The sequence below is a fragment of the Stegastes partitus genome, unplaced genomic scaffold (genome assembly GCF_000690725.1).
Source record: "Stegastes partitus isolate 25-593 unplaced genomic scaffold, Stegastes_partitus-1.0.2 Scaffold1981, whole genome shotgun sequence".
NCBI lineage: Eukaryota > Metazoa > Chordata > Actinopteri > Pomacentridae > Stegastes > Stegastes partitus.
The window spans coordinates 1-17,031 of NW_007579712.1; the positions used below are offsets into that span (position 1 = coordinate 1).

At 40.8% G+C, this 17,031-nt stretch overlaps 1 protein-coding gene across 3 annotated transcripts in view; it reads right to left on the reverse strand.

Annotated features, from left to right (window-relative positions):
* Positions 1-14,429: 14,429 nt before the first annotated feature.
* Positions 14,430-17,031, reverse strand: part of nckap1 (NCK-associated protein 1) — a 44,777-nt gene continuing 42,175 nt past the window's right edge. For all 3 annotated transcript variants that reach the window (XM_008303322.1, XM_008303323.1, XM_008303321.1), the window contains exons 30-31: positions 16,521-16,610; positions 14,430-16,410 (exon numbers count right to left, since the gene is read on the reverse strand). In XM_008303322.1, coding sequence (XP_008301544.1) covers positions 16,294-16,410; positions 16,521-16,610 — 207 coding nt within the window. In that variant the 3' untranslated portion in view covers positions 14,430-16,293. The remainder of the gene's footprint in view (positions 16,411-16,520; positions 16,611-17,031) is intronic.

Sequence of the window (17,031 nt, forward strand, 5' to 3'; positions counted from 1 at the left end):
GATTGCGGGTCCTTCGGTTTGTTTCCTGCTGGCAGCTGTAAAAACAGCCACAGACCTCAGAGGTCGACGTGACGCCGAGCTGAAAGCTGTTAATTGTTTTCAGTTTCTTTCTGAGACGATGGCTGATATTTTCTAAAGAATCTCAGTTTCTGCAGCTTTGAGACTTTTTTCTGTCAGAAACCTCCTGGAAACGCGTTTTCTTCCTTTTTTCAGATTTTAAGACTAAACTTAGATTCAGAACATCTGCAAAAAAAACCTCTGATTTACCGACAAACACGAAGCGGACGGATGACATCTGAGCTCCTGTGTTTTAATCTGCGGCTGAAATCTTCCCACAGACGCTGCTTCAGCTCCTGTTTGAGCTCCGCTTGCTGCAGATTATTTACTCTGGTTTACAAATAAAACTGTTTACTTGCGCCTCACTTTCAAACATCAGCGTTCTCAGAATGTTCGTTCTCAGAACTGAGAGATGCACAGAAGCGAGGATTCGGTCGCTTCATGGGATTCCTGTTGACATAAAAACACAGAAAATCAGGTCAAACAACCGCAAACTCCCACCAAGAGAGAGAAGTGCCTGAAAATCCGAACAAACTGGTGCAAACAGAGGCAAAACGACAGCAAATGCACACAAACGGACGGCAGAGAGAGCCGAAGAAGTGCCGCTGCTCGATGCAAAAAATCGCAAAGAGACTCAGAGAGTCACAGAAACTACAGAAAGAGTGAAGCAAAGGAAACACAAACAGGTGCAAAAAGACAAAAAGGCCACGATGAGATACAGAACAGCTGCAAAGAGACGCAAAACAGCCAACGAGAGTCGCAAAATGAACAAAAATAGATGCAAAACCAACACAAACAATAAAAAATAACAGCAAGAAGACACAAAAGAATCCCAGAGAGACTCACAAAGACTTTAAACTGATGACAAAGAGAAGCAAAATGAACACAAAAGGACGATTATGAAACAGAATTACTGCAAAGAGACGGAAAACAACCAGAAAGAGACGCGAATGAGCTAAAAACTAAAGCAAACTGGTGGAAACAGACAAAATGAGAGCAAGGAGACAAAAAATGAAACCAAAGAGACACAATGAGGCGACCATGAAATGCAAAGAGACACACAACAACCAGAGAGACACAAAAACTAGTAAAGAAGAAGCAAAATGAACACAAACAGAAAACACAAGGACAATTATGAAATGCAAAAAAAACAGAAAAGAGATGCCAAATGAACACAAATAGTCAACGCAATCTGAGACAAAACGACAGTAAAGAGAAACAAAAAGCTGCAAAAACAACCAGAACGACACAAACTGAGTAAATGAAGCTGCAGAAACCAACTTTAAAGAGAGAAATAACTACAGAGACACACAAATCCAAGAAAAAGAGCCACAACATAAAGTTAAATACATAAAAAACTGAGCTGAATGAGATGCAGAATAACAGAACAGAGACGCAAAGCGACCAGAAAAGGAAACAAATCCACTACAAAAGATGCAAAACCAACACAAACTGAATTCCTGCTCTTCATTTACAAACTGCAGCAGCACAGTTCTGCTCTGGAGTCGATCCAAACAGAGATTTTCTTCCTGAAGTTTGACTTAAACACCACCAGAAGCTGAAGCTCACGTCTTTCTCGTTTCTCCTGCAGATGCTGCAGATCAACACAACGCCGCCGGAGACTCACAGGTTTGTATACGAGGCTGTAAACATTGTCAGATGCAGCAGCTGAACTCTGGACTCGCTTTGGAGTCAGAAAACTACGCTCAGCTGCAGAAACTCTGAAACTGCACCAATAAAAAAAAAACAACAACCTGCAAACAGCATCAACAAGTTTCCTGTAAAGAGCAGATCTGAGCGTGTTTATGAATTATTCTGATTAGAAACTCAGATAAAAGATCAGATTTGTTCACTGCTGCTCTTCTTCTTCTGAGTTGTACCAGATAAACGCTGCTTCTCTGATGATTACAGACGACTGATGCTCAGTTTCATCCAGAAGCACTTTCACTTTACTTCCTTCTACAAAGACTTCAGTGCATCAGTCGTTAAAAAGCTGATTTTCTTTCTTCTCTCTGCTCTCCAGGCTTCAGACTCTCAGAGGAAGCAGAGCACCTTCGCCCCTCCGACCATGAAAGGTAAAAACGTTTTCATTCCCTCCTGATGCTGCAAACGGTCATTTATGGAAAAAAAGAGGCTCCGTGAGCGGAAACGGGAGGAAATCGGTTTTCCCCCGGAGGAGAGGATTAGAAGGAGGATTTACTGGCTGCATCTCTGCAATCTGTTGTTCCAACAGCAGCAACAATTAACCCTCTGAACCCTGAAGCCCAGTGGAGGCTTCAAAAGGCTTCTGATGTTAGTTTAGAAATCGTCAAGATGGCACCGTTTATCAGAGGTTTTCTTCTTCAGGCCTTAAATTAATCACAGTAACTGTCAGGTTTGTTTGGAAAATTAAAATTGGAATATTTAATCAGAATCACATTATTCTACACGTCTTATTTAAAGAGTCGCTCAAAATCAAGCTTTTGTTTGAACCAAATTCTCCAAAGAAGAAAATCAAAAAACAAAAATCTTGATGCAACTGTGAGACCTTTAAAGACTCAACTGCAACCAAACGTCATGACAACACTTGAGGGAACTGCAGGCTGCTTATAAAAGGTAGAGAATCTAATTAAATATACAGTCAGTAAAATATCTAAACCATGTGGAGACATTATTTTTTTCCAATGTGTGTTTACACTTTGGACGGATTCCAGGTGTTTTCTAGTCTCAAAATCATGATATTTAAAAAAAAATAAAAGAATTTAATTTTTAAAAATCCCTGTTTTCTATATGTTTGGTTTAAAAACAAAACTCGCCGTTTGCTCGAACCTGATTCTGTAAAAAACTAAAAGTTCTCCACTCATCCATGCAGTCGTGTGATAAAAATTCAGGAGTTTTCGGCTGAACTGTTCAAACAGAGCAGAGAGGAGACGAGTACAGAAACTAACAAAAATGTAAATATAGAAATATTTATAGCATAGAGTCACCTCTATAGCATAGCGTTCCTCTGTGTTGGTAACACCTGTGGGCACCGAGAAAAAAAGGGTTAATCCAAAATTTTGCCAAACAAATAATTAAAGAAGTGAAACTTTTTTCTATGGTTTCCATCTTTCTAACTGCGCTACAGAACACATCTCTGAGCTCTCTCTCCTCCTTCATGATGTTCTGGTCCCATAAAGCTGCAGGACTTCATGTAAAATGAGCCACAGTGAATAAAAATGTCCACAAACTGGTTGTTGGGGTTCAGAGGGTTCAAACACCGTTAAACCGTCTAAAAACATGGAGGCAGAGACGACGTCTGCAGAGAATAACAGCAGAAATCATCCAAACACAGAAACATGTGGAGCTACAGATGCAAAGCAAAAGCTTCTCCTTCAGACAGAGTTCAGGGCACAGAAACAGGAAATCAAAGCCTCCTTTGTTGGCGAATTCTGAAAAACGCTTTCACGCTACTGATCCCTGAACTCTGAATTATCGGCAACAAGCCGATCTTCTGTCCGAGTCGACGATCAGCTGCTGTCGGAGCAGATAGATGATGTGAATCCTGGGGAGCTCCTCCAGTTCCTCATGTTCGGTCTAACTGCTGCCTGCTGATCTGTTCGTCCTGCAGCTGTGTCCACATGTGTCTGCCGCCTTCATGGACTCTGCCTGTAGGATGAAGCTCTGTTTGTTTTCCAACGTGTCCTTCTCTCTGTTGTCTTTGCCTATTTCTGGTTTTATTTTTCTGAGTTCTTCTGGAGCCTCTGTTCTGTTTTTTTGTCTCTGATCTGTAGATCCAGCTGGCCGCTTATAGAGACCAGAGCTTCTTAACATACGGAATAATATCAAACAACTCCCACCAAACGGTCAACAGAATCGGATAGCTCAGGTTACCGCTGGGCAAAAACTCAAAATGCAGTAACAAACCACAGAATCTTCTACGAGTCGAACTTTAAGGATAAACGATGCTGGAGCTGTACATCTATCTCAAAGCATCAACTCTGAGCTGTTTGGTTTTGTTTAAGTAACCGAATCCTGATTAAACAAACTCCTCTGAGCCTCCGATGATGTCAAAACCTGAGCTCAACAAATCCTCCATCAGCTACAACCTGCAGCTTATGAGGAAATGATCAGGGATGCAGAGTGCGGAAGTTTATCAAAGATCCAAAATGTTATTTTTATTTTTTATTTTGCCTGATTACAGGTACAGTCGTGACTCTATGATCCGACACTAAATGTAAAACTTTCTTTTATGTCGGATTGTCAAGACGGAGGTCCAGATACGAGGAGGGCTTGATGCTGGAAGGATCGTTAGTTGTTAATCATTGTTCATAGTTGTTATAATAACTAGTAGGGCTGGTCCCAATAGAACTTTCTGCTCTCTGGATATTCAGGCCCAATTATTGATGAATATCATCGGTCGGGGGACACTTCCACCCCGGGGCAGCGCTCTGACGGGGTGAAAGTGTCCAGAACACACAGGCAGTACTTGGCTGCTGATGCTAGTTTAGTTAGCGCTCACACTTCTGTTTCCTCCATCGGTGGCGGCGGGGGAGTGGCAGATACGCTCCACCGTTACCATCCATGTTTACTTCCATAAACACTGAGCACGCTCGCTGCGTGTGACGTCGTCGTGTCCTCTTCTGTGCATGCGGGACACTTTTGGGTCGTATGAAGTTCACACAGCAGATCACATACAAGTCGCATTGAACTGGAAACGTGAAGGAAGTCACAAAGAAATCCTCATTGAGCATCAAGTCCTGCAGTGTGAACGTAGCCAATCTGTGGGATTGTTCAGTCAGATAATACGCCGTCATCCTGATTGGTGACATTAAATGTCATGTCGGAGTCACAATCCAAGGCTGTCGCTATGTTAAGGCTGTTTTTAAGGGGTCCGGTGGGTTTTCCTAAAAACCTGTCAGATAGCAGGTTCAGGATTGTTAAGGGTCGATTATCGAGTCACGACTGTAAACAGAATGAGCTGCAGATAAAAAGATAAATAAATGTAAATATAAAGGTATGAATGACAAACATCTGACTGGAGCTTCAATCTGTTGCATCCTGACTCACTTCTAGACTCTGTTTTGATGTTTTCTGGCAGCTTAATTTGGAAAAACTTGTCGTCGCAGCTCATCTTTCGCCAACAAACCGAAGCAGAGATCAGCCGTCTGATGCTGCCGTCGCTACAAGACTCTGTGTCGTCGTTTTGTTATCAAAGCTGGAGCTGAATAATTTATAAAACTCTTACTGAGCTTTTCTCTGCAAAGCGGCGACCGGGAGGATGAGAGCTGGAGGCGCTTCATGTTCACTGCAGAAGAGAAAATGTGTGAAGGCTCCGTTTTAAAGAGCATGTAGGCGAAGATGCATGTTTTATTTGTTGGAATAGACCCCGAGAATCAGAAGTCAGAGCGTGTGAGCTGCAGCAGCACTGACTCGGTTCTGGGAAGTGGAGCCCATAAAAGCTTTGAGTTATTGATCGCGGCTGAGTGTTTGTTCACTAAGAGCCTCCAGAGGAACTGCAGCGAACACGCAGCGGCTTCACGTCCTGCAGGATCAAAAACCGGCTTCTTTTATTAACCTCAGGAGGTTTCCGTCTCTCACTGTGGTGCTCTACAGAGTTTTATGATCAGCTCTCAGGCTGAAGGTTAATTGTTTTAAATTTAGACGTACGAGCGGTTTAGTTTTATATTTAACTTCGGTTGTCTGTGAAAATACAAATAAAAACGCAACAGGAAAAATACGACGTTAATAAATGTGAAATGTTCCTAAAAGAAGTTTCACATTTTAGCATTTTACTACAAATATCAGTAAAATTATATATTTTTAGCAGATTTAAATATAATTGAAGAGCAAATCAATCCTTGTAAATAGATTTTTGATGTGAACATTTTTTTTTCTTCTTGAAAACTTTTTTTTTTGTGATTTTACTCGATTTTATCTGTAATTCAACCAAACACTAAAAATACAAGCTAAACATTTTCCAATATTAATATCTATAACTTTTCTTTCAAATATCTGTAAAATAATATTTTGGCTGATTTGTTGAACAGTTAAATTATTTACTATTTTTCAATCTTAACACATAATTTTTCTGATTGCAGCAAATATTTAATAGATAATGTGTTTTTGGTGTTTTGTTTTTGTGTTTTTTAAATTGTGAAACACAAAACAGCAGATTTACAGTTTCTTTTTTTTCCAGTTAACATGTAAATTTATAATTTTTTCTGTAATTTAACTGTTTATTATCAGAAGTTTAACAAAACAGGGAAAATATGTAAAATAACAGGAAATTTTTTAAAAATATTACATAGAAAAAAGGGTTTAAAAAGCGATTTTTTTTTTTGCTGCTAATGTCTCAAAGTGAAACTAAATTCTTCATCCAAGCTGAGAAAGATATTCAGATTTATATACATTTATAAAAGATTTTAGATTTTTTTTTATTTTTGCTAAAGTTGAGTTGATATTTTTCTTCTTCTACTTTTTCCTTTTTTGTAAAAAGATTTTTTTATTGATTTTTATCATCTTGCGAGGCGTCTTCTCCCCACTAGAGGTGCTCTTCTCTCCTCAGAGCTCCAGCTGGGGGTGGAGCAACACCTCCTGGGGGCGGGGCTTCCAGAGACAGACAGCCAGCTCAGCCCAATCACAGCGCAGCTCTATGCCACCGCCTCCCTGTGGGCCAATCACAACGGGCCCGAGGAAGCCAACGGGAACGAGGCGTGTCTGCTGTTAGCCAATCAGGAGAGAGGAGTGGCAGAGAGCAGCAGCTCAGGCGGTAAAACTGGTTCAGACGGAAAATCTTTCACACTTTACAAACAAAAAATGAGGATTAAACTTACTGTGACTTCAAGGTGCCGTCGTTTAACGGCATCACAGCAACTTCCTGGTCAGAATTCCTCTAAACAGGAGATAAAACGACAAAAAAATAAAGAGAAGCATCAAGAAATGACTGAAAACAACAAATTAAAGATTTCTTTCATCACGTTTGACAAATAAATATAGCTTCAGTTTTCCATCTTTTATCATCAGGGTCCTTCTGATCCCTGGTTCTAATCATAATAACTTTATTTATATCGTACATTTTAAAAATGCATTTTGTTTTAGAGACAAGAAGGCAAGAGGAAGCAGACCAGGAGGAGTTAAACATGGTAAAATATTTTCAAAATAAATCAAAACACCAACAACAGATGAGATAATAAAAGAAGCAAAACGCTGTAACCAGGAAGCAGGAAGAAGAACCAGAGGAATAAAAGATGATGGAAGGTAAAACCATAAAGACAAGGCTAGAAGTAATAATAATAAGAGGAAGTGAAATAAAGGGTAAAAGAGAATAAAACAACAAATAAATTGTATAATTTGAGCTCGACACATGAAAATAATTTAAGACTCAGACCGTTTAATTTCAAGACAGTTTTCATTCAAATAAATATTGGAGTAGCTGAATATAAAGCTATAAATCACCACTTTGCTTATTTTAAAGAGCCACAAAAACTCTGTTCTGTGATTTAAAGGTTACTTAGAATGTTTCTTACATTGACAATAAATGAACTTAAACATTGAGGGTTTTGTTTGTAGCATCCAGATCAAAGTTAAATTAAAATTCTGCCGTTTTAAGGAGAGTTTTTTACTGTTTGTTGTTCCTGAGCTGCTCCAATCAGCAGGCAGCAGGTCTCCTCAGAAACAACCTGAAAGCAACAAACAGACAAAGTTCCTGAAGCTGGTGAGGAAACATCTCAGATGTTTTAATCAGGAGACTTAAGAGCAGAGTGAGAGTTAGATTCAGTGGATGAAAGATGAAAGCAGTCAGACTAACTAGCCAGTAATCAGTCTGTCGGCTGTTTGTTCTGAAGCAGCTTTAACACCAAAAAAAGTCATTTAAACTTTATGTAAAATAAACAGCTGCACACACACTCCTTCTTCACATTTCCATATTAACCGTCCATGTTGTGCTGACTAACTAACTCACTAACTAACTAACTAACTAACTAACTCACTAACTCACTAACTAACTAACTAACTCACTAACTAACTAACTAACTAACTGCTGTCTCTCTCTTCCTGTGGCCTTGCATGCTTTTTCCATCTCTTCTCTCTCAGATTTGTCATGCGAACACAAAAAGGAGGCGTCCAGTCCGGACTCGGTCTCCCGATAGCCGCCTCCCGTCTCACCTTCCTCCATCTCTACTAACCGCCTCCTCCTTCCTTCCTCCTCCTCCTCCTCCTCCTCCTCGTCTTCCTCGCTGCTCCTCGTCTGACCCCATTAACTCGATGCTGGATGATTTCATTTGGAAACAAACACGAGCACACGGAGATTTCAGTTGAAGCGAGTCAAACACTGTGGCTGTGAATAAAGATGTGTTATGTTCAAACGTTTACACAACGTCCCCGTCCTGTTTGTCCCTTCAGACGCTTCTCACTCTAAAACACCAAACAGCACGTTTTTACCATTAAAACTAAAAATGAAACGTCTGCTGTTGTTTTTTTTCCTCGTTTAGCCTCCAAACCATAAAAAGACGTCTTCAAAAGAAAAGTGGCCAAAATGACTTTATTTATCGTTAAAGAATGATCAAATCTAAACTATTGAGATGATCCCTGAACTACTCATCTGATCCTTTTAGAAATTTAAGCTTAAAATTGTGATATTTCATCAAAACTGCTCCAAAATTAGCCAAAAACAAACCGTCTGCCGTCACCAGATCCTGTATAAAAACCAAACTGTGTGCTTCTTGTCACTCGCTATTAGTGACCAGCAGCCATCGTTAGCACAGAGCAGACAGGAAACGAGAACAGAATCAGATTCAAATCATGTCAGTAGTTAAATATCTACACTTTGTGGAGTCGTTCTGTTTTCCAGTGTCGGTAAAAATCTGTAGACACGCTGATCGCAGGTGTTTCTCATCTCAAAGTCGAAGCTTCAGATCATGATGTTTCATAAAAATCACTTTATTCAACACATTTTCCAAAACGAAGCTGCTCCTCCGACTGGATTCTGTACAAACACAAACCTGTGAAGCTTTCAGTGTCTCAGCTTGTGCAATAAAAAGTCAGGCGTGTTTTCACAGCACAAACATAGAACCAGCACCACAAACATCAACCGTCTGTAGAGTCACGTTAGCTCCAGTTTCACTTTTTATTATAAAATCAATCATGAAAGAAATTCCTCTTTCATTTTCCTGATTTCTGTCGTTCTGCACAGAACACGTCTTTGAGTTCTTCTCCTTCTTCTTCGTGCTTGTTCGGTTCCCGTAGAGCTTCAGGACTTCATGTTGCAGAGAAACGTGAACCTCAGAGAAGAACCATGAGACAGAACCTGGTTGTTTAAAAACCGTCTGAAAGGGGAGAAGCTGTGAGAACCGAGGAAGCTGAGAGGACGACGTCTGCAGCAGAAATCATCACAGCTCGCATCCAAACACAGAAACACGTGGATTTAAATCAGCTCAGAGCACAGAGGCAGGAAGTAGAAGACGAGTTCTGGTTCCACAGAGCTGCAGTGAAACATGAACAAAGGTCTGGTTCTGGTTCTGGTTCTGAGGGTTAAAACATGACAGAACTGACGACCGTTAAGAGACTAAAACAGGGGTGCCCAATCCTGGTCCTCGAGAGCCGCTATCCAGCATGTTCTAGATGTTTCCTTCTTCCATCACACCTGGTTCAGATGATCAGCTCCTCATGAAGCTCTGCAGAAGCCTGATAACCATCCTGATCATGTGAATCAGGTGGAACCATCTAGAACATGCTGGATAGGAGCTCTGGAGGACCAGGACTGGGCATCCCTGGACTAAAACGTTAACTGTGGTTCTTCTGTTTGGACTGATGTGTGCATGAAGTGTTTGTTTGGTTTATAAAACGTGTTCTCGGCAGAACGTTGAACCGGATAGAAGGAAGCCGAGCTTTACAGTCGTCAGGGTTATTTTTAAACCTTTAATCATATCAGACGCGTTAAATAAATCTCCGTCTCTTCTGTTACTGACACCTAAAGTTCACTTATTTGTCCTGTCGGTGCTCAAACGTGTAGCCAGAAACAAGACGGCCTCATTTTAATTTCACACAAACCCAGTGAACAGCTGTGAGGCGACGCTGAGCTGCAGGAGGTTAATATTTCTGTTACGAGCAGATTTTACAGACAAAATGGTGAAACTTGGCTTTTTTTGTTTTCAGCTTGTCTTCCATCGTCATTTGTAAAATCTGGTGTCGAGTCTGAGCAATCACTGCATGAATAAATGTAAACGGTGTTCAAAATCACACACAAAGAATAGACATAAAGGGGATTTTAGCATTAAACTGACTTTTTTTTCTTTTAAAGCACAGTTCAGAGAACACGGTGGTGGAAGAAGAATTCAAATGGACAATAACATGCAGTGGGAAGGTCCTTCATGGAAAAAAGGCATTTTATTATTATTTATGAAACAATAAAGATGATTAACCACAAGATGAAGTAATTACTGAGTATTTCTGGTAAATTAACGAGCTAAATAAATCGTGTCACCACATGTTTGTACCGTTGAGAACGAAACCAGTTTAAATGCTCAAACTGTGAAACACTGCACATTTTTTATGTTTTATTTTTTTAAGTAGAGACGTTACAGGTGGTTCAGTGGTTAGCACCGTCGCCTCACAGCTAGAAGGTCGCCGGTCGGCGTCCCGGTGAGGACACCCGGGATCTTTCTGCGTGGAGTCTCCATGTTCTCCCCGTGCAGCGTGGGTTCTCTCCGGGTTCTCCGGCTTCCTCCCACAGTCCAGAAACATGCTGAGGTTAATTGGTGATTGTAAATTGTCCGTAGGTGTGAATGTGAGTGTGCTTGGTTGTCTGTCTCTAAGTGTAGCCCTGTGATAGACTGGTTACCTGTCCAGGTGAACCTGCCTTCACCCTGAGTCAGCTGGGATAGACTCCAGCCCCCCATGACCCTGGTGAGGACTAAGGTGGAGACATGATGGATGGATGGATAGGGACCCATTGTTCTACAAATCAGGCTGCGAATGATACAAGAACAAATCGCTCAGTAAAAACTTTTAGGACATATCTACTATAAAGGCTGGCGTCTGTAAATGGCGCTGAAGTGGAGATTTCTGGCTCAGAGTTGGAGGATAAAAAACAGTCAGGACGATGCATCCACTGTGGTGGTCCTGGTCAGGTTCACACCAAACATCTGGACTCCATCTGAGCCCAACACATTTATCTTCATGTGACCAGAGAATGTTCTCCAACATCCATCAGGCTTCTGTTCATGTTCTTTATCAAACTTTGATGTGGAAGTTTAGTTGTGAGCAGCAGCCAGGTTTAGTTCTGGTCCTCCATCCATAGAGGTTGATGTTCTGAAGTGTCCTTCACACTGTCTGAGCTTCACACTAACTCTGGTCTCCATTGATAAGCCCTGTGCCAAGTCTGAAGCAGCTGCCTTTGTCTGGTGTCCACAGCTCCATAGTGAAAGTAGTTGACTGTCCGTGGAGTCATTGTAGGAGGACGACCACTGCAGCCCTGATCAGAGCTACTATGGCTCCTTCTGGACCTCCTGGTTACTGCTCACACTGGGCTGCACTGGGTTCTAGCTGCTCACTGATCTTCTGGATCCTTTTCCATCTTTGTCAAGTCTCTCAGTCAGATGTTTCTCCTCCTCTGTTCAGGTTTTCTCCATGATGCAGACATAGATAGAACCAGTCCATAGGTCCAGAACTGAGGAGGTTCTGCTGCTCTCAGCTCATTTTATAGTCATGTTCATGCTGTTAGACTGATGGAAACCACAGCTGGACTCAGTTTGGTTTCAGAGGTCACAGCTGGATTCACTTTTGTTGAACTGATTTTCTACTTTGGGGCCTGAATTTCTTCAATTTGTTCATTTTAAAGTATTTGTTTTTGTTCATAAGCGCAAAGTGACCCGTCTGTTCAGTACCGATCAGTAAATCTGAGCCATGTTTGTGTGTTTGTGTAGGTAAGCTGGAAAGTTCAGTACCTGAAGAGGATGAGGAGGAAACCAACCCTCAGGACGGCTGATCCAGAAGAGGAACCTCAGCCGACGATTTACGCTCTGGACGAACCAACGGACGAACTTGGACGTCCACCAGCAGCGACATGTCAGGACGTTGATCAGTGGGAGAGGTGACTGTGCCGGTTATTGAAACCCAGCAGTTTGTTTAAATCAGGAACATCTTAAACCAGCGTCCAGCACTTCAATGGAAACACCTCGACCGAATGGCCTCCACAAACCTTCACTGGACCTTCGCTAACATCCAACTCCTCAGTGTTTTCTTTGTCCTCTTTCACTTCACACAGGACGGATTTTTACTCAAATCAGCAAAACGACAACAAACAGTTCACCTCAAACACGCGACATTTTAACACTTTTAGCGGGAAACTTTTCAATCCTTTAGAAACTTGTTCTACATCAATGACACAACAAACTTTTGCCGTTGTGTTTTTTTTTTGGTCACTTTCCACCTAGCTGCACCTGCTAGCTCGTTAACTGAAACTAAGCTAACAGTGGATAAACATTTCTGTCAACATAAAGTCTCATTTTTTACAATAGCAAAAACTCCTGAACAGAATTAAACAAAATCATTGTTAAACAAGCAAGTTAAGAATTTAAATTAACCCACAGAAGATGTTTTTATTGACACCATAAACCCTTATTTGGCACAAAATGAAATAAAAATGTAATAAGTGAAAAATTCTTCACTGCAACAGCTGACTTTTTAACTCTTTGGCTAAAAAAAACCCCTTAAAAACCTCAAAGCAACTCGTTCTAAATCAAAGAAGTAAAGCTGACATTGTAATGTTTTGTCATTTCAAATTTACACACTGAAAAAATAATCAAAAGGAGGGAATCAAAATATGTTGTTATATTTGGTTTGGTAGGATGTCGCTAGCAGCTAACTAGTAGCCAAGCAATGGGTAACTGCACCTGCTAGCTAGTTAGCTAAAACCAAAACAACTTAAGCTAATTCACCTACAGTAGATAAATGTCTTCCCCACCATTAATGTAAACCAAAAACAAAGAATTCAAAATTGAATAAAACAAAAACCTAGTTTACTGACTCAAATTCTTCATTGAAACCCACATTTAAACACTTTTGGCGGGAAACTCAAAAAGTGCGCTAACTCTGTGAAGCAACAAACATTGTCACTGTAATTTTATGCATTTTCAAATTTACACACCAACAAATTAGTAAACGCAAGCAATGTGGATGTGTTTAATTTTGCATTTGGTCTGCTAGCCTGTAGCTAGCTACTAGCGTGTCGCCAAGCAAGGGTTTATTACACCTGCTAGCTAGCTAGTTAGCGAAAACCAGCAGCTTATAGTCATTAACCGACAGTGGATAAACTTCTTTGTCAACATTACCTTTTATTTTTATTAAAATAAACAGACTAAATAAACTAAAGTAGGAATTATCTGCTAGCTAGCTACATAACTGATTTTTTTTTTTATTATTTTAAATTCACTTTGTGGCCTGTAATGTTGGTGTACATTAATTTATATCTGGTTTGTTTCTCTATGCAAGTTTTCAAATGTCCACTGTTCTATCAGAAATTGTAAGTTGGTTTAAAGAACACCTACAAAACACACAGCAGCTAATGAAATATACAAGGACTGTAATACATTTAAGGGTTTCACAGGTAATCAGTCACATTAATTATGGCTGCACTCCAGGATAAGGGCCGTTGTTTTTCCTGTGACGTCACAACACACGAGTCTGTGATATTATATTTGATTTTAAAGCTGTTTTTGTTTCCAGTTATTCATTTTTTATAATATGATTTCCCATTTAAAGCAGCTACTTTCAGAGTTTACGGTTCAACAGCACACGTTTTTTAGTCACGGGGTGAAAAATCTGAATTATTGTTGGATTAACTGGTCAGGAGTTCATTTTATTTTTAAACTTCTTTTCTTTACCTGTATATGCAACATGTAACCACGGCAATAATAGCAATAAAATGTCAGCATTGACTTTATATGCAATAGGATTAGGAAACAGGACTCCTTTTGCTGTTTATTTGGAGTTTAGTGGGTAATGTGGCGCCCCCTGGTGGCTTTTAAGCAACACTGCAGGACTGAATTAAAAAAAAAAAGCTTCTGCAGATTTCACGTTTATATTCATTTTGTTAAAATGTCCTGCAGAGTAACTGTGTGTAAATAACAATAATAATGAACATGTTAGCCTGTGAATATTGTTCAGATCTGCACATGTCAACAGCAGAAATATTCTTCTGTAACAACATTAGAGTTTAGAAACCAGTCAGTCACTAGTTTATAAAAGCATCTGGCATGACTAGATTATAAATAAGTATCTGTTCACGGTGATGTATTTTGGAAAAGCTCACCTCTTACCAGTGCTTTCAGGTCTAATTCACCACCTGATGCCATTAAGTCACTTCTTGTTTTTCACGTCAGTGGAAACCAGCCGTCACACACTCACAGCTCAGGTCTGACACAGCCCTAAAGTTTATTTTATTCATGTCATTTTAAGTTACACGGTGGAATCAGAGACACAAAAAGGAGGTTAGAAAGGAAACAGCAATCATTCCACGTCAAATGGCAGAACGTGTCCACGGTTCTGTCTCCGTCTGGTCACGACGCACACGACGGGCTGCAGGAAAACCACTTCCACTGTGGAGTGTGTTCACCAGACTCCTGTGAACGCCCTCTCACCTCCGGCTGTGGCCACAACTTTAACTTTGAGCAGCCGGAGCCGTGTGCAGGATGAGCTCGGAGACAGAACCCTGGTGTTAGTAACACATGATCGGAGGGCCGGTGGTCGTGTCTCGGTACGCCGCCCTTCGCCAAGTCTCAGAAATAAAAAAAAAAGAAACCAGACTGCACTTTGTAAAAGTTGTCCGTCTGTCCTTTGAAAAGGTCCCGCACAACCGTCAAACAGAAACGTGGGAGAAAAATAAAAAGTCCATCGGTGGATTGTTTCCCCCCCGCATCACTGAAAACATCACCAAGAGTGTTTACATATATATATATTTATCTTCTGTCTTATTGCAGCTCCAGGTTTGTTTTGTTTTTGCAGACGTTCGCAGGTCTGAGATCGATCAGGATTAAGTGGCTTGGTTTAATTTACTTCCTATTAAAGTTAAAGATGTTTTTTTTTCTTAATCTAACGAAGGAGTGTCGATGGTCAAACTCTCCACAGCTGCTGAACCTCCAATTTACAGGTGAGAAAGAACAAGTTGATAGAACTGAAGATTAAAGATCACATAAATTAGGTTTGTTTCTGTGGCGCCTACTGGAGCTTCACCTGATGGGGAGAGTTGGCCGACAGCAGCTGAAGGAGGAAATCTGCAGGTTTAGCTGTAAAAGTTCTCGTTTGACCGTTATTGTCTGAGCTGCTGCAGAATCAGCGTCTAAATCACCCCGTTAACACCCAAACACTCCACCGCTTCCAAGCCCTGATACACAACCGCTTGTTTTTTTTTGTTTGTTTGTTTGTTTTAGTGTCGACACATTTGGCAAATCGTCATAAAAATAACAAAACATAAACATTAAAAACAGACAAGTTCAGTTCACATCAAAGTAGAATACAGATATTATATCTTTACCCACAAAAAGCTCATGTTACGACTAGCTAGAAAAAAAGAAAGAAAACATCACCATGTTATACAAGTGTGTGTGTGTGTGTGTCTGCCTGTGTGTGTGTGTGTGTGTGTGTGTGTGTTTGTCCGTCAGTGTCTGGATATAAACTTACATGAACGAGCAACATGTCTCTCAGTATCAACACAGGAATCCTCAGCCCAAAACCCAACATCACATCAGAATCATTCCCAAAGTAAGCATCCAAATCCATCACCACATAGTCAGCTGGCCACCAAAAGTCTCAAAACTTTCATTGGAAAAAAAAAATAAAGAAAAGAAAAAGAAAAAGAAAATTAGTGTCAACTATATATATACTATATATTTATATTTTTGTTCTTTTATACCAACCAAACATCTTGTATATTAATGTGTTGCTATGGTTATGGTCCCTGGCAACATCATGGAAAAGGTACAATGATTAAAGTAAAGACACTGATCCCCCAACTTCGTCCAGCTAGTGTGTGTCTGTGTTTGTTCACGTCTGTGTTTTTCTGTTGAGCTCTGTTTAGTGCATTTGTTCTGGATTTTGAGTTTAAATGCTACGCGTTTAGTGTGTCGGCGTGTCGCCGCCGACGCTGCTTGTCGTCAGATGGTACGTTGAGGCGTTGTAGGCATAGTTTAGTGTGTTTAGTTTGTTTTGTTTTAGTGTAATGCCGGTAGTGTGCGTTTGCTGTGCGACACACGAGCGCTGATGTAGTGTGTGTGTGTGTATCTATGCGTTGGCGCTGATGCTCTGTTTGTAGACGGCGTGGTAGGCGTTTCGCAGCAGGACATAGGGAAAGCAGGACTCCAGCAGATCCATGGTCAGGAAGGGAGACTCCTGCACAATCTGAGGAGACAGAAACACAGCCATGGTAGAAACACCGACACCGAAACCCGCCGACACCAGAACCACGTCAACACCAGAACCACGTCTGCTTTAGGCCGAGATGCTCTCACCATGTCCAGCAGCAGATACACAGATTCTCTGTTACGTGTCGTCATCTTGTCCGTCTCCTGACCGATCTTCAGCAGGCTGGACGACGCCAGCTACACAAACAAACAAACAAACAAACAAAACAAGTAACAGAGTGAGAGGGGTGTATGCTGTAGTTAAGTTTCCACAGTTTTTAATGCAGGGATTTGGACAAAACAAACAACAAACCAGACATTATTTACACCTGTAGGCAAACAGGTGATGCTCTGATTCAACCCTACAGAACAGAACTGATGAGCCCATAGAGACACTTTAAACCGACCTCCATCAGCTCTAACCTGAACCTGAGCCTTCATATCTGCTGTCACACAGGTTTCAGTTCATCTGCAATTCTCATGTTTTAGGAACGTTCTTGATCAGTAACAGAATAATTCATCACAAACTGAGCACGCTGGACATGTGACCCGTCCTGATATTGCTGATTAAATCAATCAACACTGATTTGGCTCACAAAGGATCCTCTGTTACATGTTC